Consider the following 27,465-nt stretch of genomic DNA (forward strand, 5'->3'; position numbering starts at 1 on the left):
GAACCATGGGTGTGAGGGGGGAATATTAGAGCTGAGCATAATCCTCTGCTGATCCCAAGACACGTACACTCGTTAGCAAGGGTCACCGGGTAGTAATCAAGAGCAGGAATGAGGTTGGTTTTTATATCCTTCCCCAATCGCAACATCTCTTCCCTCGACTGTGGTCTATCAGCTAATTCATCACAGGCCAGAGACACAACCTGGGCCATTCCCGGTCTGTGCGGCACAAAAATCACACCAGGCGGTCACATCAAACCAAGCCACACAGTCATGATTTATTTCCTCAAACAACAACTGGAAAGCTTTCATACGCCAAATTTAAACTGAAACAATGAAAGTAAACAGCCAAAACAATTCTGCAATCCTCAGCACTGTGCAGTATTACAGTACAATCACACAAACATCCCGACATGAAAGTTTATACTCTCGATACTGAAGGAAGATCGCAGGCCTGATGAACAATCTTGGAGAGACTAAGGTCCACAGTGGGTTAAACACTGGACCTTAATGTTGGGGGCTGGGACCAAATCTAGAGCAGATGATTGGCATGACATTATATGCTGTAATCGGGCAATGTCAGTGCAGGGCCGAGCACTAACGCGAGAAAGTGGAAACTGTCACATTGCTGGAGAGAGCACACACTCTGTGACAGTGCCTTACTCTGTACACAAGTGCTGCATTTGTCGATGGGACAGTGTAGAGGGAGCTTTACTCTATCTAACCCCGTGCTGTACCTGTCCTGGGAGTGTTTGATGGGGACAGTGCAGAGGGACCCTGCAGTCTCTCTTGAGTGGTGCTGCCAATAGCAGGAACCCTTACATTGTGACTCTACACAATCCGAGAACTGATTGAACCGAATTACAAATCAGAACCTTGCAGCAGACAGGAAGCAGTTTCATCGCGTCAGTGAAGTATGCGTTGAAACTCAGTCCCCAGACAGAAAAGGATGGCATGCTAACCTGTGGTACCAAGCTGGCACTGAATGCCACCCATGAAGCCTCCCCATGTCATTGATCCAAACCCCTGTGTCCTTCAGTGTCGAAGTTGTTTTCAATAGGATGCTTGTGAAATCAAGAAAATTAGGATTTTAACATTATCTAAAACTCAGTTCCACAAAAGAGACTGTCACCATGATGGCTGGATGGGGAAATCATTTAACCATCCCCAGGAGTGGGGATGAAGGGGAGGATGCTGACCTCCAATTGTCCTGGAGTTGGCAGAAGGAAGTTCCTTTTGTCACGCGCTCTGGTGTCCGATAACTTTGTGTTTCTGCCGCAGTAGAGCCTGGTACTCTGCCTTGGTGCTCACAAGGCTGCTCTGGAGAGTTGCTACCTCGGCTGCGATCTCCATAACTGGGGAAAAATGGGAAAAGTGAGGCACAGTGTGCAACACAGGGTGAATAACACATACACTTCACAGATAGCGGCAGCAGTAAAAACACATGTGGGTCATGCAGAGACAAAACAAGCATGAAAAACGTGAACACTGCGGATAATAGAAGGAAGAAAACAACCCAGATCAAAAATAGGCCATGTCACATGGAGACAGCATGGAGAGGAAAACAACACAAGTCACAAGCAAGGGGTAAACGAACAATTGTGAAGCAGGTACAGAATTGAGAGCAAAATCATAAAAACTCTTATAACTTCAATTATCTATTTCCTCGTGCAGACAGCCTCACAACTCTGTCCCCTCGCACGCACAGCCTCCCCGCTCCTCCTCCCTGCGCGCCCAGTCTCCTCGCTCCGTCTCCCAGCACGCACGGCCCCCCACCTCCTCCCTCCCCCACCCACCCCCTTCACCCCCCCACCCATCCATCGCCTCCATCCCCCAACCCATCCATCCCCCTCCCACCCACCCCCTCTCCCCCCACCCATCCACCCCCCTCCCCCTGACCCCCTCCCCCACCCCCCTCTCCCCCACCAACCCCCTCCATTCCCCACCCATCCATCACCTCCACCCCCCAACCCATCCACCTCACCCCCACACCTCCTCCCCTCCACTCTCCCCCCACCCCCCCTTCTCCCCCCCACCCCCCCCTTCTCCCCCCCACCCCCACCTTCTCCCCCCCACCCCCACCTTCTCCCCCCCACCCCCACCTTCTCCCCCCCACCCCCAACCCCACCCATCCATCCCCTCCACCCATCCCCCACCCCCCAACCCATCCATCCCCCTCCCACCCACCCCCTCCTCCCCACCCCCTCCCCCTCACCCCCTACCCCCCCACCACCTCCCCCACCCCCCACCCACCGCCCCCCCCCACCCATCCATCCCCCTCCCACCTCACCCATCCCCTCCCCTCCATCCCCTCCCCCACTTCGGTGACAGCCCCGCCTCCCCTCTTCTGGATAATTGCTGTTTCAGACCCCGCTTTTCCTTCTCGCTTTCCCCATTCCAGGTACCTTGTTAGGATTAGGGTTCTGGGATCTGTACCTTCTTTAAATGAAGCCTGAGCGATTTTCAAACTCCGTGGCACCAGAACTCCGAACCACCTGAGAGGGTCCTGACTGGGCACAGGTCCCTCCCTCTGCCCCGCAGGCGTGTCTTCCTCACCAGTGCTTTCTTTCAAAGCCTGTGACCTGCCTGCCAGCTCATCGTCAGACAGCAGCTTCTGCTCCTCCTCTCCACTCCTCCTGGCTTTTCTCCTCCTTACTGCAGAGGACAAGAGGCTAAAGTTCAAGTTGCTTTCAGTCACACAGCAAAACCACATTACACCCTCTCCTTCCCCCATGTGAATGTATGGCACAGGGGGAGATAAAACCCTCTTCTCCGTTGTTCAGTGCTGGCCCCACCACCTGAGGCTGTTGAATCTCACGGGGGTGCCAGCTCCACACAATTCTATTCTTTGAGTGCAAGTGGAGACCCAGTTTCAACAGGATATTCAGCTGCTTGGGGCATCATATTCTGTCCTCCCACCTCCTGTCACATACTAGCCAGTGAGTCCTGATAATAATTAAGAACTGAAACACTGGATGATGTTTCTCCCTCCACCGTCTAATCCATCAGGTGACCTCCAGGCACTTAGCACCATGCTGCCTCCCAGAAGATGGGATTTTGGGTGTGAAAGGGGGATGGATTTCCTGAAACAACACAAGGCATGTTCTGCTGATAGGTTGCTGTCTCACTGAGCTGAATACTCACCCTGCTCTTTGGCTCCAACCTCCACTATCTCTTTCTGTTCTTCCTGAACAGCTCCTGTCCTTTTCACTTCACCGGAGACCACTCTCTCTACTTGGAAACCACAGCGACCATCTTCCTTCAGACTGCAACAAATATATTAGTCGAGTTACAAGTAGTAGACGCTTGGAAGCATTTAGTGATGGCCCCATTATGCTGCCCTGCCGCCCCCATCGCCCGCACCTTCCCACCTCCCCCATTCACCGCGCCGTCCCCATCACCAGCCCATCTCCGCACCGCTGCCCCCATCATCGCACCGTCCCCATCACCACCCCCATCTCCGCACCGCTGCCCCCATCATCGCACCGTCCCCATCACCACCCCCATCACCGCACTGCTGCCCCCATCGTCACGCCATTCTTCTTGACCCACTGCAGGCCATGTGGTGTAGGTATGTGGTGTGTCCATAGATCTCTGAAGGCGGAGGGGCATGTTAGTGGGGTGGTGAAAAAGGCATATGGGGCACTTGCCTTTATCAATCGAGGCACAGATTACAAAAGTAGGGAGGTCATGTTGGAGTTGTACAGAACCTTGGTGAGGCCACAGCTGGAGTACTGTGTGCAGTTCTGGTCGCCACATTATAGGAAGGATGTGATTGCACTGGAGGGGGTGCAGAGGAGATTCACCAGGATGTTGCCTGGGATGAAACATTTAAGTTATGAAGAGAGGTTGGATAGACTTGGGTTGTTTTCGTTGGAACAGAAAAGACTGAGGGGGGTACCTGATCGAGGTGTACAAGATTATGAGGGGCTTGGACATAATGGTGGATAGGGAGCAGTTGTTCCCCTTAGTTGAAGGGTCAGTCACGAGGGGACATAAGTTCAAGGTGAGGGGCAGGAGGTTTAGGGGGGATGTGAGGAAAAACCTGTTTACCCAGAGGGTGGTGACGGTCTGGAATGTGCTACCTGGGAGGGTGGTGGAGGCGGGTTGCCTCACATCCTTTACAAAGTACTTGGATGAGCACATGGCACGTCATAACATTCAAGGCTATGGGCCAAGTGCTGGTAAATGGGATTAGGTAGGTCAGGTGTTTCTGACGTGTCGGTGCAGACTTGATGGGCCGAAGGGCCTCCTTTGCACTGTCTGATTCTGTGATACCCACAATACTGTTAGGAAGGGAGCTCCAGGGTTTTGACCTGACGATAGTGAAGGAACGGTCAGATATTTCCAAGTCAGGTGAGTGGCTTAGTGGGGAACTTCCAGGTGGTGGTGTTCCCATGTGTCTGCTGCCCTTCTAGTTAGTCGTGGTCATGGGTTTGGAAGGCACTGTCTAAGGAGCCTTGGTGAGTTTCTGCTCTACATCTTGATGGTACACACTGCTGCCACTGTGCGGTGGTGGTGGAGGGAGTGAATGTTTGTGAATCGGGTGCCAATTTAGCAGGATGCTTTGTCCTGGATGGTGCCAAGCTTCTTGAGTGTAGTTGGAGCTGCACTCATCCAGGCAAATGGAGGGTATTCCATCACACTCCTGACTTGTGTCTTGTGGATGGTGAACAGACTTTGGGGAATCAGGAAGTGAGTTACTCGCCGCAGGATTCCCAGCCGACCTGCTCTTGTAGCCACAGTATTTATATAGCCAGTCCAGATCAGTTTCTGGTCAATGGTAACCCCCAGGATGTTGATAGTGGGGGATTCAATGATGGTAATGCCACTGAATGTCAAGGGGTGATGGTTAGATGCTTTCTTTACCACCTTATCCATCTGTCCTGCGACCTTCAGGGACCTGTGGATATGCACTCCAAGGATTCTCACTTCCTCAACCCCTCTCAATATCCTCCTGTTTACTTAGTATTCCTTGCTTTGTTTGCCTTCCCCAAATGCATTGCCTCACGCTTTTCCGGATTCAATTCCATTTGCCATTTTTCCACCCACCCAATCAAAACATTGACATCTTTCTGGAGACAACAGCTATTCTCTTCACTATCACCCATATAGCCAATTTTTGTGTCATCTGCAAATTTCCCAATCATGCCTCCTATGTTTATGTCCAAATCATTAATATATACAACAAACAGCAAGGGCCCGAACCCTGAGCCCTGTGGAGCGCCACTGGAAACTGCTTTCCATTCGCAAAAACATCCAATGACCATTACCCTTCGTTTCCTGTCGCTGAGCTAATATTGCATCCAACTCGCCACTTTCCACTGTATCCCATGGGATCTCACTTTTCTGACCAGCCTGCCTTGTGAGGCCTTGTCAAATGCCTTACTGAAATCCATGTAGATAACAACCACTGCACCACCCTCATCAATCCTCCTTGTTACTTCCTCAAAAAATTCTATTCAGTTAGTAAGACACGACCTTCCCCTAACAAAACCATGCTGACTATCCTTGGTCAACCCGTGCCTAAGTGACAGTTTATCCTGTCTCAGAATTGATTCCAATAATTTGCCCACCATTGAAGTCAGACTGGCCTGCCTACAATATAACCTCCTGTATCTAGTGAGGATTGGAAAATGATCCTCAGAGCATCTGCTATTTCCCCCCTGGCTTCCTTTAACAACCTGGGGTACAACCCATCTGGCCTTGGTGATTTATCCACCTTCAAAGATGCCAGCACCTCCAGTATTTCCTCACTCACTATGCTTATTTTATCTAATATTTCTCATTCTTCTTTAACTAGAAAGTCAGCATCATCCTTCTCCTTACTGAAGACAGAGACAAAGTACTCATTGAGAACCCTACACACATCTTCAGCACAACACACGAGTTGCCATGTACATCTCTGATAGACCCTACCCTTTCCTCAGTTATTCTCTTGCTTTTAATGTACTGTAAAACATTTTTGGGTTTTCTTTCATTTCACCAGTCAATTTTTTTTGTATCCTGTTTTCCCAATTTCCTTTTTTACTTCACTCCTGTACTTTCCTATGCTCTTCCAGGCTTTCTACAATATTAAACTTTTTGTGACTGCCAAAAGCTTTCTTTTTCTGCTTTATTTTGCCCTGTATACTTCTGGATAACCAGAGGGCTCTAGGTTTGTCAGTATCACCCTTTTTCTTTGCAGACATGTCTACACTGGGCCCACAGAATCTCGCTTTGGTTTTGAATACCTCCCACTTATTTGACACCATTTTCCCTTCTAATAGCTATATCCAGTTCAACTCTCGGCTTTGTAAAATTTGTCATCCTCCAACTTAGAACTTTTACTCCTGTTCTATCTTTAGCCTTTTCTATAACGATGCTAAATCTAACTGTATTATGGTCACCATCTCGAAAATGGCCATCCACTTCTACTTCATCCACTTACCAAGCTTCATTTCCTAAGACTAAATCTAGAATAATGCCACCTCTCCTTGGGCTTGTTACTTGCTGGCTGAAAAGCTCTCTTGAATGCAGTTCAAGAGTTTTGTGCCCACTATGCTCTTCACACTGTTTGTATCCCAATTGATATTCGGGTAGTTAAAGTCTCCAACTATTATTGCCCTATTGTTTTTGCATTCAAATTTGCTTATATATTTGCTCTTCTAACTCCCTTCCACTATTTGGGGGTCTAAAGTACATTCTGAGCAGTGTGGCTGCCCCTTTTTTATTTCTGAGCTCAGCCCGTAGGGCCTCATTTGATATATCATCCTTCCTCACAGCTGCAATTGTTTCTTTAACTAATAATGCTACACCCGCACCTTTTTTATTCCCCTCTCTATCCTGCCTGAGAACTCTATATCCAGGCATGTTGAACTGCCATTTTTGCTCCTCTTTAAGCCAGGTTTCCGTTGTAGCGATGATATCATGCTGCCACGTGTCTACCTGTGCCCTCAGCTCATCGGCTTTATTTGCTATATTCCTTGAATTTACATATACACCTTTTAACACTGCCAAATTCATGTGCTGTACACTTTTTAACATGTGCTTCTTCTGTTTTTTTTAGAGTCACTCACTAATTCTCCATCTCCCGTTCTCTGCTTTGAATTTGCCCACAGATTCCCAGGTGCCTCACAGGCTTTGTAAAGCAAAATATTGCACTAAGCCAGTTAGAGATATATTAGGGCAGGCGACCAAAAGATCATTCAAAGAGGCAGATTTTAAAGGAGAGGTTGAGAGTTAAAGGGGTTTAGGGAGGGAATTCCGGATCTTAGGGTCCAAGCAACGTATGGCATGGTTGCCAATGGAGCAGCAATTTAAAATCGCAGCTACCCAAGAGATCAGGATTAGAGCAAATTGCCACAGATGCTGGAATCTGAAATAAAGCAGAAAATTCTGGAAGTACTGAGCAGGTCAGGCAGCATCTATGGAGAGAAACAGAGTTAACCTTTCAGGCCGATGACACTCCATCAGAATTGACCAGTCATTGGGCCTGAAATGTTAAACCTATTTCTCACCATACATGCCTGATCTGCTCAGTATTTCCAGCATTTTCTGTTTCTGTCTCAGAGGGTTGGGGGGCTGGAATGGATCAGAGGGAGATTAGAGAGAGAGAGAGGTGGGGTGAGGATATTGAGGGATTTGAAAACAGGATGAGAAGTTTAAAACGGGCGCAATGCCTGATGGCAATCGGATGGCGTCTTTGGCACGTGCACTCACTTCTCACGGAGTCTGTCCAGAAATGCAGTTTCGCCCACCCTGGCATGCGCCTGTCAGCCTCTTCAAGGTTGCTAGTCTGGGTTTATGCCTGTGACTGGTGATGTCATGGCGGGCATTCCATCAGGAACCCAGTTTCTCAAAACTAACTCTCTCACTAGTGCATCCGATAACTTTCCAACTGCAGGCTCCACCAGAATATTTCAAATTTTCAAATCAGTGAAATAGTGTCACAGATACGCAAGAACATTCATCTCCAATTTATTGGTCAAATTTATTGGGAAACGTTATGTTACGTGTGAGAGGTTCAAAGGCTCTGGGGCTGCCGGGCTCCCCTTTCTGTGAAACTGGATCTGTGTCCATTCATTGCTGTGCTTCACCTCCCCCCTCTATGATCAATGCTTCCATTTTCTCAGTTTCTCTGCCTTTAACAATGGACAATATTTTAGAGATTGCAGTATTTTAATGTAGCTTCCACCAAACATGTCCAAATGAGTCACCTTCTGCCCATCCCCTGATCACATGCTACTGGATTACCAGCTTTATCTCTCGAAAGTATGTTCCATGGCCAGGCATGGTTTGTCCTGTACTACAAGCAATGTCCCTTCTGCTTGAGCTTCTCATTATATATGAGTGCTGACAATGTTTGGCTGGATTGTGGAGGGAGATAATCAGCCAGCTCTATAGCGGATCACCGTTGCTGTCCAGCGTGCATCCTCTGGCTTGATGCTGTCACTGAACGATTGCTGAACAGACAACTGGCAGAGGATGAAGGTATCGTGCTGCTGCCAGGGTAACAGGCATTTACCAGCGCAACGAGCTGGGTGTAGTCACACAATGAACCAGGGTGCCAATACGTCTCAGTGCTCACTAAACCATGTGTATGCAGTCTGCTCTCCTGGCTTAGAGCCTCTCACCCCCTAAATGTAGCAATAGATAGCCAACGGTGACATGCTAGCCATGTCACCTGTCGCATTGGTGGGCATCCCTTTGTGCTGCTGAATGCATGTTCATTTCTGCGTGTTTACTACAGGATGGTAACCCAATTGTCCAAATCTGAGAAGGCAATGCTGACCTCATGACAGCTTTAGCCTCCGACTGACAGGATCTGCCTACTCTGCATTCTTGTGGACAAAGCTTGTAACACATGAGCTCCCATCCTCCACCACACCAGAAGTAGGCATAAGCGACACAGATGCCACTTTATTTCTAAATTGGCGCCTATGGCACTTGAATTGCTGACGCTACAGAGCTGAATTTTCCATCCTTTAAATTTCAAGACAGGCTTGCCATGATGAAATCAGGGTCAAAGGCCTCTGTTGACATCTTGGTATTAAATGTGAGTCCATGGCCAGCTCATATAGAATCAAGTGGGAAACCCTGAAATCGCGAGAGGAACAGACGGAAGTGGTGGTGGATCATGAGTGGAACAACGAGGAGTGGTCTCTCTGTAAAACAGGCAAGAATCTGTGAAAACATCTGAAGAAACGATGTTAGAGTAGCTGTGGTGCTCGAGGAACTGCTGCTAAGTATCTCATTTCATCACCTAGTCATGGCTACAATTGATCATATAATTGAGTTTAGTGCTTCATGAATTTAGCAGATCTAAGGCACAGTATGAAAAATAACAAAATAGAGGACATCGGCGTGAAAAGATTCAGAAGTTGCATTAAAGGATGAGCTGAGATATAACAATGAGACTAGGTTCAGCAAACTGAAATAAAGGAGCTAGTGAACAGAAAAGCATCAGAGTAAATGAAGAGAGACAGAACAGTTTAAAAAGAGCCTCATACAGTTACATAATAAAATAAATTGGGAATAGCAAGATAAAGCACCTGCTCCACTCCTCCGCATCCATGAAGGAACATATCTTAAGGCTGGTTTTCCACAATGATGTCCTGGGTCAGGAGCGCTCCTATTCCACATTTCTGAAGGGAGGTTCGAATCGCAATCATTCAATGGAGGATTCACCAGTCATGCAGTGAAGCTGAAGCACAATAATCATAGTTACCTCCAACAATTGAGTGACAAGCAGCAGATCGTGGGCAGTGTGCCTGAGTTCTGGTGACAAGAACTACACACTGCAGAAGATGATGGCCTCTGCTGCAACGTTTGGATTCAGAATTTGCTGCCCCATCTTGCGCTGAGGTATCTGGGCTCGTCTCTGGAGAAACTTGTCTCCAAAAGCAGGCGGTGAATATCTTGATCACTCACTGAGGCAGGCATGGCTGCTGCAGTTGTTGTCAACCCTGAGCAGCATCAAGAAATACTGGGGAACTGCAGACATTGTACATTACATCTACATTACATCTTGTCCAAGTTGAGCAGGGAGGACGTCAGCCTCGTGCCACCATCCCTGAACGACAATGACCCTATCCTCTTGGCCTAATGAACTGCTGGACCATGTATACACCTTTGTCTGCACACCATTCCACTTCCATCTTCTCTCTGCGCTGCCACACTGGGAGAGCTAAGGACTTGCGGGTCACACGAATGGAAGAAAACAATGGCCCTTGTAGACAAACGCCTGCTTCCTCATGGAGTCCCATCTCCGAAACAACTATACAGAGCATCCTGAAGCTCTGTGGTTGTCAGCTGGTGTATGTCAAACAGCGGTGTCGACTGAAGGGATCAGCCGCCTGGGAAGCATTCAATACATAAAAGAAAACCTAACTGTGCAGCTTGTGCCATAGTTAGGGGTCTGTCCAAACAGAGTCCATGGTTTCATGGGCGAAGTTCGAGCATGGACACTCTCGGTTTCACCTTTGTGACTTCCCACCTGGAGAGGACACCCCCAACATTCAGTGAGAGCACTGTAATGTCACGATTGTGCCTTGATCAATGACTGCTGCCACCGACAAGGAAAATGTTGTTGAGTCTTTGGAAGTCGGTTCTTTTGTGAAAACCAGTAAAAATAGCGATGTTTTGATATAGAAGCGTGTCACATTGGTTTTCATTCTGCTAACGGGTATCTCAGCTCAAGGGTATCTGACATCAGTTTCTCTACCTGACAGAAAGGCTGCCTGGAGGTGCTACAGTTATGGTTCTTGACAGTGTTAGAATCCTCCAAGCCCCAGTGCTCTAAGGTTCACACCGGTGGAGCAGACAGCCCCATCCCAATGCTTAATCCACGATATTCACAGCGGTAGGGCCACCGCACCAGTCATTCACGCTGATGGGAGCCACAGCCTTAACACAGAGTTTTAACACATGATAGTCACATTGCCAGTGCCCACAGCCTCATCCCGCTGCTCTAACCCACAACGTTCACAGTGGTGAGGTCCACAGGCTTGTCCCACAGCTTCCACAGATTTTTTTTTGTTTGTAGGATTTAGCGTTGCTAAATTGCCCATCCCTAACTACCCTTGAAAAGCTGAGAAAAGGAGAGTCATCTTCTTGAAGCACTGCAGTCCATATGGTTCATGTACCGTTAGGGAGGGAGTTCCAGGATTGAGATCCAGTGACAGTGAAGGAATAACAATATAGTTCCAAGTCAGGAAGGTGTGTAACCCTTCAGGGGTGGTGTTCCCATGTGTCTGCTGCCCTTGTTCCTCTAAATGGCAGAGGTCAAGGGTTTGGAAGGTGCTGGTGTAGAAGCCTTGATGCACTAATGCAGTGAAACTTCTACTGCTGGTACTGTGCATCAATGGTGGAGGGAATAAATGTTTAAGATGGTGGATGGAGTGCTGACCAAGTGGGCTGCTTCATCCTGGATTGCATCGAGCTTAATGAAAGTGGATAGCATTCGATTACACTCCTCTCTAGTGTCTTGTTGATGGTGGAAAGGCTTTGGGGAGTCAGGTGGTGAGTTACTCACCACAGAATTCCTAGCCTCTGATCTGCTCTTATGGCAACAGTATTTATATGGCTGGTCCAGGTAAGCCAATGGGAACCCCCCAGGGAGTGCACTGGGGTAGAGTGGAATTACTGCGAGTTTGGTGAGAAGGGAGTGAAATTTTAAATTTTAAAGGTTAATCTTTTCTAAAATCTAGTGCTGCTTGCCTGCAATTTAGTATTTTGCTTACATTGACTATTTTTAAGTTTTAAGTTTCTCAGAGGCTTGGGCAGTGCTAACCAAACAAAGCATGCCCTCTGTGGGAGAGGTGAGATCAGCAGTTATGTAACTGCCAGGTTCATCTGAATCTCACTAATGTAAATTAGAGATGTTAAGATTTTTTCTCTTTATTGTTTCACGGGATGTGGGCGGCACTGGCAAGGCCAGCATTTGATACCCATCTCAAATTTCCCTTGAACTGACCTTTCTAGATCATTTCAGAGGGCAGTTAAGAATCAACCACATTGCTGTGGGTCTGGAGTCAGGCCAGGTAAATATGGCAGATTTCCTTCCCTAAAGGACGTTAGTGAACCAGATGGGTTTTTACGACAGTCAATGATAGTTTCATAGTCCCCACCACTGGGGCTGGCTTTATATTCCAGATTTATTAATTGATTTCAAATTCCACCAGCTGCTGTGGTGGGATTTGAACCCGTGCCCCCACAGCATTAGCCTCGGTCTCTGAATTACTAATTCAGTGCCATTAACACTACGTCATCGTCTCCCTGCTGTCACAGAGTGCACGATGATAGATGGTATTACTGCGCATTTGGTGAGAAGGGAGTTCGGTGAGGAGGGGAGGGAAGTGCTCTTTCCTTTTTCTTTCTCTATCCTTCTCAGCCTGCAGGAGGCCAGGAGTTGAAAAGCTGCATGAGAGGGCAGGCTTTTGAAAACATCCAAGAGTGACACTGGAGGAGAAACATGAGTTTGTCGGTTGGTGAGAAACTGCAGTCAGGGAGGGTCTTCCAAGTAGCTGAAAATTAGAAAAACACATTCTTTTTAAAAGAAGGAGCTACTTAGATTTCAGTAAGAAACACAAGCAATAGCCAAGTCAAGGCCAGGTAAAATAAAGTAGTATAAGTAAAGCAAAGTAAAATAAGGTTAACGTAAGGGAAGTAAATTGAAGTCATGGCAGGACAGCTTGGCTGTGTGTAATGCGTGTCCCGTAACACGTGGGAAGTCCTGGATGCTTCCAGTGCCCTGGACAACCTCGTGTTGGAAGTGTAACCAGTTGCAGAACCTTGAGTTCCGGATTTCAGAGCCTGAACCGCGGCTGAAGTCACTGTGGCACATCCGTGAGGCTGGGAGCTATGTGGATAGCACGTTCAGAGAGATGGTCACATCACAGCTTTGGGGCTTGGAGGCAGAAGAGAAATGGGTGACCGCCAGGCAATCCAAGAGAACTAGGCAGGTAGTGGAGTCTCCTGGGGTCCTGCTCACCAATCAGTTTTCCATTTTGGAAGCTAGTGAGGGTGTTGGTGCCTTGGAGGATTGCAGTCAGGTCCAGGTTTGTGGTACCACAGGTGGCTCTGCTGTACAGGAGGGGAGGAAGAAAAGGGGAAGAGGAGTAGTGATAGGGGATTCATTAGTTAGGGGAACAGACAGGTGTTTCTGTGCCCATAGATGTGAATCCAGGACGGTACGTTGCCTCACTGGTGCCAGGGTCAAGGATGTCACGGAGTGGCTGCAGGACATTCTTCTGCGGGAAGGTGATCAGCAGGAGGTTGTGGCCCAGATTGGTAACGATGACTTATTAGGAAAAGGGATGAAGTTCTGAAAGCAGATGTTAGGGAGCTAGGAAGTAGACTGAAAAGCAGGACCTCGAAAGCTGTAATCTCAGGATTACTCCCAGTCCCATATGCAAGCGAGCATAGAAATAGGAGAATTGACCGATTGAACACGTGGCTGCAAAGCTGGTGTAGGAGAGAGGACATCAGATTTCGGAGGCATTGGAACCAGTTCTGGGGAAAGTGGGACCTGTACAAGCCAGACAGTCTACACCTAAACAGGACCGGGACGAACAGCTTCGCAGGGAGATTAGCTAGTGCCATTGGTGGGAGGGGGTTAAACTAGATTGGCAGGAGGTTAGAAACCTGAGGGCAAAATCAGAGCAGGGAATGGGAGATGGAGAATTACTGAGTAGCTCTGAAAGGCAGAAGCAGCACAGGTTAAAAAGTGTTTTACACAGGAATTTGGCAGTGTTAAAAGGCGTATATGTAAATGCAAGGAGTATGGCAAATAAAGCCAATGAGCTGAGGGTACAGATAAATACATAGCAGTATATCATTGCTATAATGGAAACTTAGCTTAAAGAGGGGCAAAAATGGCAGTTCCACATCCCTGGATATAGAGTTTTCAGGCAGGATAGAGAGGGGGATAAAAAAAGGTGTGGGTGTAGCATTATTGGTTGAAGAAACAATTACAGCTATGAGGAGGGATGAAATACTAAATGAAGTATCAAATGAGGCCATATGGCGACAGCTCAGAAATAAAAAAGGGCAGCCACATTGCTAGGAGTGTACAAGAGACCCTCAAATAGGGGAAGAGAGTTAGAAGAACAAATGTGTAAGCAAAGTTCTGAGTGCAAAAACAACAGGGCAATAATAGTTGGAGACTTCAACTACCCGAATCTCAATTAGGATATGAACAGTGTGAAGGGCACAAAACTCTTGAGCTGCATTAAAGAGAGCTTTTCAGCCAGCACATAACAAGCCCAATGAGGTAGGGGGGGACACAATTCTAGATTTAGGGCTGGATTTTCCACACCCACTGCAATCTTCTGGTCCCGCCGCAAGTCAATGGACTTCTGGCTGGGGTGTCAACTCGCCAGCGGCGGGTACCGCCCGCGACTGGGCCGGAAAATCCCGGCCTTACTCTTAGGAAATGAAGCTGGGCAGGTGGAACAAGTAGCGGTGGGTGACCATTTTGGAGGTGGTGACCATAATACAGTTAGATTTAGCTTCATTATAGAGAAGGATAAAGGGTGAACAGGAGTAAAAGTTCTAAATTGGGGGAATGCAAATTTTACAAAGTTGAGAGGTGAACAGGCGAAAGTGGGTTTGATGCAGCTACTAGAAGGGAAAACGGTATCAAATCAGCGGGAGGCATTCAAAAGCGAGATTCTACGGGCACTGTGTAGACATGTCTCCAAAAAGAGAAAAAGAGTAGTACTGCCAAATCTAGACATCCCTGGTTATCCAGAAGCATACAGGGTAAGTTAAAGCAGAAGAGGAAAGCTTATGACAGTCACAAAAAGCTTAATACTGCAAAAAGCCTAGAGGAGTTTAGAAAGTACAGGGGTGAAATCAAAAAGGAAATTAGGAAAGCACAGAGAAGATACGAAAAAATATTGACAGGTAAAATCAAAGAAAACTCAAAGAGGTTTTACAGTACATTAAAAGCAAGAAAATAACTGAGGAAAGGGTAGGGCCTATCAGAGATGTACATGGTAACTTGTTTGTTGATGATGATGATGATGTGAGCAGGGTTTTCAATGAGTACTTTCCTGTCTTCACTAAGGAGAGGGACAATGCAGATATTCTAGTTAAGGAGGAAGTGTGTGAAATATTAGATACAATAAGCATAATGAAAGAGGAAGTACTGGAGGGACTAGTATCCTTGAAGGGGAATACGTGGCCAGGGCTGGAAGGATTGTACCCCAGGTTGTTAAAGGAAGCCAGGATGCTTTGAGGATCATTTTCCAATCCTCACTAGATACAGGCGGTTATATTATAGGATGGTCAGCCTGAGTTCGGTGGTGGACAAATTATTGGAATCAATTCTGAGACAGGATAAGCTGTCACTTAGAAAGGCATGGACTAATCAGGGATAGTCAGCATGGTTTTGTTAGGGGAAGGTCGCATCTTATTAACTTAACAGAATTTTTTGAGGAAGTAACATGGAGGATTGATGAGGGTTGTGCAGTGGGTGTTGCTACATGGATTTTAGTAAGGCACTTGACAAGGTCCCACATGGTAGACTGGTCAGAAAGTGGGATTCCGTGAGATACAGGGGAATGCAGCGAGTTGTATCCAAAACTGGCTCAGCGACAGGGAACAAAGCGTAATGGTCGATGGATGTTTTTGCGAATGGAAAGTGGTTTCCAGTGGCGTTCCGCAGGGCTCAGTGTTGAGGCCCTTGCTGTTTGTTGTATATATTAATGATTTGGACATAAATGTGGGAGGCATAATTGGGAAATCTGCAGATGACACAAAAATTGGCCACATAGTTGATAGTGAAGAGAATAGCTGTTGTCTCCAGAAAAATGTCAATGGTTTGGTTGAGTGGGTGAACAAGTGGCAAATGGAATTGAATCCGGAAAAGTGTGAGGCAATGCATTTGGGGATGGCAAATAAGGCAAGGGAATACTCAATAAACAGGAGGATATTGAGAAGGGTTGAGGAAGTCAGAGACCTTGGAGTGCATATCCATATGTCCCTGAAGGTGGCAGGACAGATGGATAAGGTGGTCAAGGAAGCATATGGAATGCTTTTCTTTCTTGGATGAGATATTGAGTACACAAGGATGTAACGATAGAACTGTATAAAACGCTGGTTAGGTCACAGCTGGAATTGTGTACACAGTTCTGGTCACGCGACAGGAAGGCCATAATTGCTCTGGGGAGAGTACAGAGAAGATTTGCAAGAATGTTGCAAAGGCTGGAAAACTGCAGCTATGTGGAAAGGTTGGATAGGGTAGGGTTGTTTTCCTTAGAACAAAGGAGGATGCAGGATGTGGCGTACAAAATTATACGGGGATGAGATAGGGTAGACAAGACCGACCTGTTTCCCCTAGTTGAGGGGTCAATTATCAAAGGGCATAGATTTAAGATGGTTGGCGTAAGGATTAGAGGGGACATAAGGAAAAACGTTTTCACCCAGAGGATGGTGGGGATCTGGAATTCACTGTCTAAATTGGTGGTTGAGGCTGAAACGCACAACTCATGTAAAAGGTACCTGGATCTGCATCTGAACTGCTGTAACCTGCAAGGCTACAGACCAAATACTAGAAATTGGAATTAAGAATGAGCAGCTAGTTTCTTTTTTCTTCTTTTTTTGGTTGGCACAGACTCAATGGGCTGAATGGCCTATTCCTGTGCCTCACCTTTTCTATGGTTCTGTGTTGATAATAGAGGAATTCAGCGATGGTCGTGCCAAGGGGAGATGGTTAGATTCACTATTGTAGGAAATGTTCCTTGCCTGGCACTTGCATCATTTGGCACTTAGTTTTTGGAGCCTCCTCCTCCACTAGTTGTTTGATTGCTCGCCACTATTCACGACTAAGTATGTCAGCTGGTTAGGGAATTGCTCCGCTCTGTCTACTGCATGCTGTTTCCACTGTTTAGCATGCATGTAGTCCTGTGCTGTAGACTCACCAGGTTGGCACCCATTTCTAGGTATGCCTGTGCTGCTCCCCAGCATGTTGCCCTGCAGTCCTCAATGAACCATTGTTGGTCCTCTGCATTGATGGTGATGAGAGATGGCGGCGTTGTGTGATCATGAGGTTACTGTTTGTGGTTGAATACAATTCAGCTGTTCCCGACAGCCTTCAATGGACGCCTAGATTTGAGCTGCCACATCTGTTCTGAATTTATCCCATTTAACATGTTGGTAGTGCCACACAATACGATGGAGGGTATTCTGAATGTGAAGATGCGATTTCGCCTCCACAGGGATGGTGCGGTGCTGACTCATGGACAGATGCATCTGCGACAGATGGACTGGAGAGGCAGAGGTGATGTAGGCTTTTCCCTCTTGTTGGTGTTCTCACTGCCTGCTACAGGGTCAACCTGGCAGATGTATCCTTCAGGGCTCTGCCAGCTCAGTCAGTAGTAGCACTACTGAGCCATTTTTGATGATGGACACTCAATTTCCATACCCACAGTACATTCTGAGTCCTTGCTACCCTCAGTGCTTCTTTCAAGTAGTATTCAATATGGAGTATTGAGTCATTAGCTGAAGGAGGTATCGTTGCCACTGTTTGACTTGATGTCATAAGACTTCATGGGGTCGCTATTGAGGACTCCCAGCTCCTCTCCCTCCCAACACTGCCACCACTGTACTTGGTCTGCCCTGCTGGTGGGACAGGACATAACTAGGGATGGTGATGGACAGTCTGGAGAGTATGATTTCATGAGCGTAACTATGTGAGCCAGCTCTCCAAATTTTGGCACAAGGACCCAGATCTTAGTGAGGAGGGTTTTCCATGGTCATAGGGCATGGTGTGCCTTTGTTGTTGCTGATAATCTGGCTGCTTTTATTCTTCTTCAACTTTTCTGGGGTGGTTTGATGTAACTGAGTGCCTTGCTAGGCCATTTCAGAAGATGGTTAAGAGTTAACCATATTGCAGTGGGTCTGGAGTCACATGTAGTCCAGGAAAGGACAGATTTCATTCCCTGAAAGACATTAGTGAACCAGATGGGTTCATACGTCAATCCAGTAGTTTCATTATGGTCATTACTGATGTGCACTTTTTAGGGACATTTTGCTCCATTAAAGTTGTGACCTAAATGCAAGTTGTTGCTGATGGCGACAGTCACCACTGGACTTTACTGCCTGTTGCACTTGTCTATTCCTCGACAATCAATCATTGGGCACAGCGCTCTAACCCACAACACAGGCACAGTTAGGTCTCGATGCGAAACCCCTTACTGTAGCCCATGCTGTGTTTGAAGGTGGGGCTCACTGCCACCCTATCCCACTGCTCTAACACAGGGAATACAAACCCATGTACCCACCACCCCATCCCACTGCTCTAACACAGGGAATACACACCAATGTACCCACCACTCCATCCTACTGCTCTAACTCAGGGAATACACAGCAATGTACCCACCACCCCATCCCACTGCTCTAACACGGAATACACACCAATGTGCCCACCACCCCATCCCACTGTTCTAACCCAGGGAATACACACCTATGTACCCACCAACCCATCCACTGCTCTAACACAGGGAATACACTCCAATGTACCCACCACCCCATCCTACTGCTCCAACCCAGGGAATACACACCAATGTACCCATTACACCATCCCACTGCTCTCACACAGGGAACACACACCAATGTACCCACCACCCCATCCCACTGCTCTAACCCAGGGAATACACACCAATGCACCCATTACACCATCCCACTTGTCTGCTTATCCCTCAGACCAATTAGAGTACCATTTTGAGACTGCTGCAGAGTAACGGGTGCATACCTTTACTTGCGTGCAATGCTTAACCCACAAAATCACACTGTTTTACTCTATACCTCTTGAAATGACAGCGACACATGTACTCCCAGGTGAGCAATGTACCATGGTTAGGAATTTGCTGGGTTCACTGTTCATCCCTGGGCACATTAACCCTCCTGGTACGTATGGATTTCAGCTCACAGAGACTTAACCTGTTTATGAACACAACAACAAAACGATTGTGTGTATAGCCTGAACTACCGCACTGCGCCAGTGGGTCTCCATGCCAGTATGGCCATCAAGCCTGATTGCTAAACAGCCAGATTGGAAAACCAAAAGGCAAAGTTAAACAAAAATGTCTGCAGCAATAAGAGAGGCAACAAGAGAGTATGGGAAGAGATTAGCAGCTAACATAAAATGGACATCAAACTTCTTCTATAGGCACATAAGTAGTAAAAAAAACCAGTAAGAGGAGGAGTGGGCCAGATTAGGGACCAAACAAAAAAGAAACTGATGTGCAGGGACAGGGGGCATGGCTGAGAAAATAAATAAGCACTTCACCTCTGTCTTTAGCAAGGATGAAAACGCTGCCGAAGTCATAATGAAAGAAGAGGTAGTTGAGATGTTGGACGGAATAAAGAGCTGGCTGTAATTAAAGTTAATAAGTCACCAGGACTGGACAGTGTGCATTTGTGGATTGTGAGAGGAATAACATTGCAAATGACGAAGATACTAGACGTAATTTTCCAATCCACCTGAGGCAAGCAGTGCAGGTGGGGGTGGGGGGGGTGGGGGGGGGGGGGGGGGGGTGCGGAGGGGCAGTGGTGGCAGTGCCAGTGGGCTGGAGAAGTGCACTGTTACACCCTTGTTCAATAAAGGATGCAAGGATAAGCCCAGTAACTACAGGCTACTCAGTTGCTTTTAGAAGCAATAATCTGGGACAAAATGAACAGTTGCTTGATAAGCTAGCAGAGAAGGCTGATGAGGCTAATGTGGTGCATGTCGATTTCCAAAAGACATTTGAGAAATTGCCACATAATAGGCTTGCTAGCAGAGTTGAAACTCGGAATAATAGGGACCAATGTAGCACGGATATGAAATTGGCAGAGTGACAGGAAACAGAGTAGGTGTAAACGGTTGTTTTTTGGAATGGGGTTGAGTTTCCAGGGGGTCAGTGTTAGTACCCCTGCTTTCCTTGATATGACCTAGACCTGGGTATACAGAGCACAGTTTCAAAATTTAAGGATGACAAAACTTGGAAGTATTCTGAACTGAGGAAGATAGCGTTAAACTGCAAGAGGACACAGACAGGATGGTGGAATGGACGGACAAGCGGCAGATGGAATTTACTGCAGAGAAGTGTGATTCGATTCATTTTGGCAGGAAGAATGAGGAGAGGTAATATAAATTAAAGGGCACAATTCGAAAGGGGATTTCAAGTTTTGCAGCTGATTAGTTGGTGCTCTCCAGAATATACCCACCAAGGTAATGGTGCCTCAATTGTTTCTTAGCTGTAACCAAATAACTGGCCTCAGTCCCTCTTGGGCATCCTCTCTCCAGCACTGTAAAGTTCCTCAATCAACACTGCCACCCCTCCTCCTCCCTATCTTTCCTGAACATCTTGTACCCAGGAATACTTAATGTCCAGTCATGCCCTTTGTTGAGCCAGGTCTCCATAATCGCCATCATTTTTCCATGTGACTATCCGCAGCTCACCAGCCTTATTGAGCACACTCTACATTCATATACACGCACAGTAAACTATTTTCCCGCTTACACTGCCTTACTATATAATATTCTGGTGCTAACTGTCTCTCCCAGTTCTTTACACACCATAGTTTTCCTCTCCAATAGTACCTCCTGGTTTCTATACCCCTGTCAAGTTAGCTGAAACCCTCCACACCTGCACTAGCAAGTCTTCCAGCAAGGACTCCTGTCCTGGTTCTGTTCAGGTGCAACAGTCCAGCTTGTACAGGTTCTATCCTCCCCCAGAACCAATCTCAATGTCTCAGGAATCTAAAGCTCTCTCTCCTGTGCCATCTCTCCAGCCACTCATTCGTCTGCTCTATCCTATTTCTAGACTCCCATGGTACCAGGATTAATCTGGAGGTTATTACCGTTGATATCCTGCTTGCCACTTCCTTTCCTAGCTCCCCAGGCGGACTGCCACCTCATCCTACCTATGTCATTGGACGGATATTATCCAGGACCGCTAGCTGTTCACCATCTCCCTCTTCGTACACTCTGGAGCCACTCAGTGACATTCTTGATATAAAAATAGAAAATGCTGGAAATACTCAGTAAGTCTGGCAGCATCAGAACTGATGAAAGGTCACAGCTTGAAATTTTAACCCTATTTCTTTCTCCACAGATGCTGCCAGACCTGCTCAGTATTTCCAGCATTTTCTGTTTTTTCCCTTCAGATTTCCAGCATCCGCAGCATTTTGCTTTTGGATCGGTGACAACCTTGACTCTGGCACCGGAGAGGCAAAATGCCATCCTGGATTCATGTCTGCGATTGCAGAAACGCTTCCCTTCTACTTCGAATTCGCTATCTCGATTGATTTTCCAATCTCTCTGCTGCATCCCCTTACCTACCTTACGTCAACTTGAGCCGAAGGCACCATCTCCGGTCCGTATTGGAGTGACGAAACCCACTTGTTCCCCATGGAGTAGCGAGCTTTAGAGAGCGAGAACCAGCCCTAGGGTAGAGGGAATCTAGGTTAGAGCAGCACAGCACCTGGAACAGCCTGCTCCCACTCCCAGTTTGGCGAGGGGGTGTAGGGGGGGGAAAACAAAAGTGGCAAACATTGCACCCAACCTACAATCTAAACTCTCAGTATGAGCCCAATGGCTCAATAGGTGAAGGCACCATCGAGCATGGTTCTGAGCCTTGTAGGAAGCCTGTGCTGAGTGAGTGGAATTCAAACAGAGCAGGAACTACGTTTAGTGCCACAGGGCTTAAGGAGATTAAGGAAATCAGCGACAGCCTCCATCCAAGAACGTAGCTCCAGTTATGGGAGCAGAGATTGTAAAACACAGTACACAGCAAAGTTAATGAGCTTACCCCAGGCCTGCATACTTCTATAGCTCAGAGAGCAGTTAAAACTCTTATACCCTTCTTCCAAACAAGCAGAGGATCAGGGGAAATTACAGCACAGGAGACCTACTGCACCTGTGACACTATCGCCTCTAATCCCATTTCCCCGTATCTTCTTACTAAATGAAATGCAAAGAAAAAGTTGCATTTATATAGTGCCTTTCATGACCATCGAACTCCCTGAAGCACTTTGTAGTCAATGAAGTGTCACAGTATCTTTACAGTGCAGAAGGAGGCCATTCGGCCCATCGATTCTGCACTGACTCTCTGAAAGAGCATTCCGCCTAGTTCCACTCCCCTGCCTTGGCCCCGTAACCCCGCACATTATTTCTTTTCAGGTAGCAATCCAATTCCCTTTTGAATACCTCAATAGAACCTGCCTCCACCACCCGCTCAGGAAGTTTGTTCCAGACTCCAACCACCCTCTGGGTGAAAGAATTTTTCCTCGCATCACCCATTTACTCCTTTTGCCAATTATTTTGAATCTGTGCCCTCTAGTTCTTGATGCTCTCTTGAGTGGGAACAGTTTCTCACTATTTATCCTATCCATACCCCTCAGATTCTTGAATATCTCTTATCAAGTCTCCTCCCTGCCTTCTTTTCCCCCAACGAAAACAGTCACAACCTTTCCGATCTATCCTCATAGCTACAGTTCTTCATCCCAGGAATCATTCTTGAGAATCTCCTCTGTACTCTCTACTACTACTACTAAAGTGAAGGCATTGGAAAGTTCTGGACTGTAGGAAACATGGCAGCCAACTGACACGTGGCAAACTCCGGTTTTTGTGATGTTAACCAGGGAATGAATACAGGCCCAGGACACCAGGGATAACATCCTTGTTCTCCGAAATATAGTAATTTGTCACTTAACATTGTAGTTCAACTGCTAATCTGCAGCTTTAAAATGCAACTTTAAGTGAGACAAAGTGAAGCAGAGCAGAATTTCCCCATGATAACTGATGTAAAAGCTGCAGTCAGATTCTGGAGAACCCTTCTTGTCAGAGAAAAAAATTAAAACATTACACTCTGCAAGTATAAATGCTACACATTCCTAAATTCCCATATTCGTGAATGAAATAATCAAATTATAAGTATAAAAGAATTATGCTAACTCTTTCTACTTGACTATCGCCTACCCACTCCGCTCCCCTCCGTAACTCTCTCACTCGCTGCCTCCGATTCTCCCGCTCGCCGCCTCTCCCGCTTCCCTCCCTCGCCGCCTCTCCCGCTTCCCTCCCTCGCCGCCTCTCCCGCTTCCCTCCCTCCCCGCCTCTCCCGCTTCCCTCCCTCCCCGCCTCTCCCGCTTCCCTCCCTCCCCGCCTCTCCCGCTTCCCTCTCCGACTCCCCCGCTTCCCTACCTCCCCGACTCCCCCGCTTCCCTACCTCCCCGACTCTCCCGCTTCCCTACCTCCCCGACTCTCCCGCTTCCCTACCTCCCCGACTCTCCCGCTTCCCTACCTCCCCGACTCTCCCGCTTCCCTCCCTCCCCGCCTCTCCCGCTTCCCTCCCTCCCCGCCTCTCCCGCTTCCCTCCCTCCCCGCCTCTCCCGCTTCCCTCCCTCCCCGCCTCTCCCGCTTCCCTCCCTCCCCGCCTCTCCCGCTTCCCTCCCTCCCCGCCTCTCCCGCTTCCCTCCCTCCCCGCCTCTCCCGCTTCCCTCCCTCCCCGCCTCTCCCGCTTCCCTCCCTCCCCGCCTCTCCCGCTTCCCTCCCTCCCCGCCTCTCCCTCCCCGCCTCTCCCTCCCCGCCTCTCCCGCTTCCCTCCCCGACTCCCCCGGTTCCCTCCCTCCCCGCCTCCCTCTCTCCCCGACTCTCCCGCTTCCCTCCCTCCCCGCCTCTCCCGCTTCCCTCCCTCCCCACCTCTCCCGCTTCCCTCCCTCCCCGCCTCTCCCGCTTCCCTCCCTCCCCGCCTCTCCCGCTTCCCTCCCTCCCCGCCTCTCCCGCTTCCCTCCCTCCCCGCCTCTCCCGCTTCCCTCCCTCCCCGCCTATCCCGCTTCCCTCCCTCCCCGACTCTCCCGCTTCCCTCCCTTCCCACCTCTCCCTCCATCCCCGACTCTCCCTCCCTCCCCGACTCTCCCGCTTCCCTCCCTCCCCGCCTCTCCCACTCACTGCCTCTCCCACTTCCCTCCTTGACTTTCCCATTCACTGCTTCTCCCGCTTCCTTCCCTGGCTTCTCCAGCCCCTTCATTTACTCTATTTAAACCCTTCATGAGTTTAAACACATCTTCACATCTCCTCTCAGCCTCCTCTGTTCTAAACAGAACCACCCCAGCTTCTCCAGTCTATCCGCATAAATCTGGAGCCATTCTATAAATCTCTTCTACACCCTCCGCAAAGCCTTCACACCTTCCTGAAGTGTGGTGCTTAGCATCGGACATAATATTCCAACACAGGCCAAACCAATGTTTCATACAGGCTTAACTTCCTGACCTTTGTCCTCAATTTATAAAGCCCAGATTCGCAATGGTCTAACTTGTAAACTGGTTTTGTACACAACCACCCCCCCAAGGCCTCTTTCTTCTTTCACTTCCTTTATCATTTAACACGTATGGGGAGGAGGAGGAGAAGATTCAATATATCAGCTCGAACTCTTCCGGATTGAACTTCATCTGTCGTGTGCCATCCTTACCCAGTCTGGCTTAAACATGACTCCAGACCCACAGCACTGACTCTTAACTTCCCTCCAGCAAGCGACTCAGTGTCATTCAAAAATATGGCTCACCACCACCAAGCTCCGAAGGGCAATTAGGGATGGGTATTAAACACTGGCCTTACTGGACATGCCCAAATCCCGTTAATGATTGAAAAAGAAATTTCAGGGTTTGTGTCTTCTGCAAATTTCAAACGTGTGCCTTTCACCCACAATTCCAAGCAGTGGCCTTAGTGCTGAGCCTTGGAAAGCACCATTGTTTTGAACTGGAGAGAGGTATACAGTCATTCATTACAACTCTGTTTTCTATTCCACAATTTTGTATCCATGCTCCTCCTCCTCCTTTATCACTTTGCTGACAAGCTGAATAAGTGGCACTTTATCAAAATCCTTTCGAAAGTCCAAATGCACAAATTCAACTATACCTGCCCAAATTCACCTCATTACCTCACCACAAAACTCCATCAAGATGGTCAAACATGATTTTCCCTTAACAAATCCACACTCTCTCTCCTTTATTAGTCTACACTTTTCCAAATACATCCTGCCTTTTCCAGTCTTCTCCAGCCCCTTTGTAAATTGTTACAGTCTCTACCTCAATTGCAGTAAAACCTTCCCTGTTCCAAAAACCTTCTGCATGGAAACAATTCTTCGAACTTCCCCTTTCAATCTTCCAATGGTGAACCCCCATTTTCAATGATCTTTCACCATTTACTCTCACAAAAAATTTTGTCATTTCGAAAATCCCAGACTGAGCTCACTGTCCTCGGTCTGCAGCGATGACCCAGAGAAGCTCAACACCAGCATGTGGAGCTGCACCTTGCTCCCGGACTGAGCTCCCTGTCCTCGGTCTGCAGCGATGACCCAGTGAAGCTCGACACCAGCACGTGGAACTGCACCTTGCTCCCGGACTGAGCTCTCAGTCCTCGGTCTGCAGCGATGCCCCAGTGAAGCTCGACACCAGCACGTGGAACTGCACCTTGCTCCCGGACTGAGCTCTCTGTCCTCAGTCTGCAGCGATGACCCAGTGAAGCTCAACACCAGCACGTGGAACTGCACCTTGCTCCCAGACTGAGCTCCCTGTCCTCGGTCTGCAGCGATGACCCAGAGAAGCTCGACACGAGCATGTGGAACTGCGCCTTGCTCCCAGACTGAGCTCTCTGTCCTCGGTCTGCAGCGATGACCCAGTGAAGCTCAACACCAGCACGTGGAGCTGCACCTTGCTCCCGGACTGAGCTCTCTGTCCTCGGTCTGCAGCGATGTCCCAGTGAAGCTCGACACCAGCTTGTGGAACTGCACCTTGCGCTCCCAGACTGAGCTCCCTGTCCTTGGTCTGCAGCGATGTCCCAGTGAAGCTCGACACCAGTACGTGGAACTGCACCTTGCTCCCAGACTGAGCTCCCTGTCCTCGGTCTGCAGCGATGTCCCAGTGAAGCTCGACACTAGCTTGTGAAACTGCACCTTGCTCCCAGACTGAGCTCTCTGTCCTCGGTCTGCAGCGATGTCCCAGTGAAGCTCGACATGAGCACGTGGAACTGCACCTTGCTCCTGGACTGAGCTCCCTGTCCTCGGTCTGCAGCGATGACCCAGAGAAGCTCAACACCAGCATGTGGAGCTGCACCTTGCTCCCGGACTGAGCTCCCTGTCCTCGGTCTGCAGCGATGACCCAGTGAAGCTCGACACCAGCACGTGGAACTGCACCTTGCTCCTGGACTGAGCTCTCTGTCCTCGGTCTGCAGCGATGACCCAGTGAAGCTCGACACGAACATCTGGAGCTGCACCTTATCTTCCGCCGGGGCACCCTAACATCAGACTCAACACCGAATTCAATGACTTTAGACCATAGCCTCTGCCTTCACCTCTTTTGTTTTAATGTTTTGCAGCTTTGATAAAAGGTCATCTCCACCTGGGAGGTTAATTCTGTTCCTCTCTCTCCACAGAGGCTGCCTGACTTGCTCCTGGCTCCAGCCCCGCCTCCCACACCTGCCTCACCTGCTCCAGCCCCGCCCCCAGACCAGCTCCAGCCCCACCCCAACACCCGCCTCACCTGCTCCAGCCCCGCCCCGACACCCGCCTCACCTGCTCCAGCCCCGCCCCCCACACCCGCCTGACCAGCTCCAGCCCCGCCCCCCACCCGCCTGACCTGCCCCAGCCCCGCCCCCCACACCATCCTGACCTGCCCCAGCCCCGCCCCCCACACCCGCCAGACCTGCTCCAGCCCCGCCCCCGAACACCCGCCTGACCTGTCCAGCCCCGCCCCCACACCCGCCTCACATGCTCCAGCTCCGGCCCCCCACACCCGCCAGACCTGCTCCAGCCCCGCCCCCGAACACCCGCCTGACCTGCTCCAGCCCCGCCCCCACACCCGCCTCACATGCTCCAGCTCCGCCCCCCCACACCCGCCTCACATGCTCCAGCCCCGCCCCCACACCCGCCTCACATGCTCCAGCCCCGCCCCCACACCCGCCTCACATGCTCCAGCTCCACACCCGCCTCACCTGCTCCATCAGCCTCTCCAGCCGTTCCCGCTTCTCCCTCAGACTCTCCAGCTCCCGGAGGTACCGGAGCAGCTGCCGGTCCAGCCGCTCACACAGAGGCCCCAGCTCGCTCTCAGTCCCCATGTCGGCTCCGGACTCACTCCGCCAACCGCCGCTCCTTTCCCGCCCCCTTCCCCCGAGTGACAGATCAAAGAACCAATCCGGCACTGCGTCTCGCCGAGCTCTGCCAATCCCGGCGGATCCCACTTCGGATTGACATCGGCTTTCACCAATAGCTTACGGCGTCCCTTGTCCGCGCCCCTGCCTCTCAGCGCGCGATCCGCTCTCCAACCGACGCCGCCCTCCGTCAAGAGCACCGGGTGGGGGGGGGGGCATCGCTTGCCTTCTCGGCCAATCGGACGACATCACTTTTTGATTGACAGCTGTCTGCACTTATAATGAACGGCCCCGCCTATCCTACCGCCCATCGCTCCTGTACATGCGAACTCGCTCGCGAGCTCTCTCTGACT

At 49.1% G+C, this 27,465-nt stretch overlaps 1 protein-coding gene across 1 annotated transcript; it reads right to left on the minus strand.

Moving 5' to 3' along the window:
- Window positions 1–252: 252 nt before the first annotated feature.
- On the minus strand, window positions 253–27,465 carry vma22 (vacuolar ATPase assembly factor VMA22). Its single transcript, XM_078535040.1, has 5 exons — window positions 26,957–27,465; window positions 21,311–21,414; window positions 3,142–3,263; window positions 2,434–2,652; window positions 253–1,352 (listed from the first exon to the last, which is right to left on the minus strand). The coding sequence occupies exons 1-5, from the start codon at window positions 27,077–27,079 to the stop codon at window positions 1,237–1,239; spliced, it is 684 nt and encodes a 227-aa protein (XP_078391166.1). The 5' UTR covers window positions 27,080–27,465; the 3' UTR covers window positions 253–1,236.

This window comes from Cetorhinus maximus, unplaced genomic scaffold (assembly GCF_964194155.1).
Source record: "Cetorhinus maximus unplaced genomic scaffold, sCetMax3.hap1.1 HAP1_SCAFFOLD_215, whole genome shotgun sequence".
NCBI lineage: Eukaryota > Metazoa > Chordata > Chondrichthyes > Lamniformes > Cetorhinidae > Cetorhinus > Cetorhinus maximus.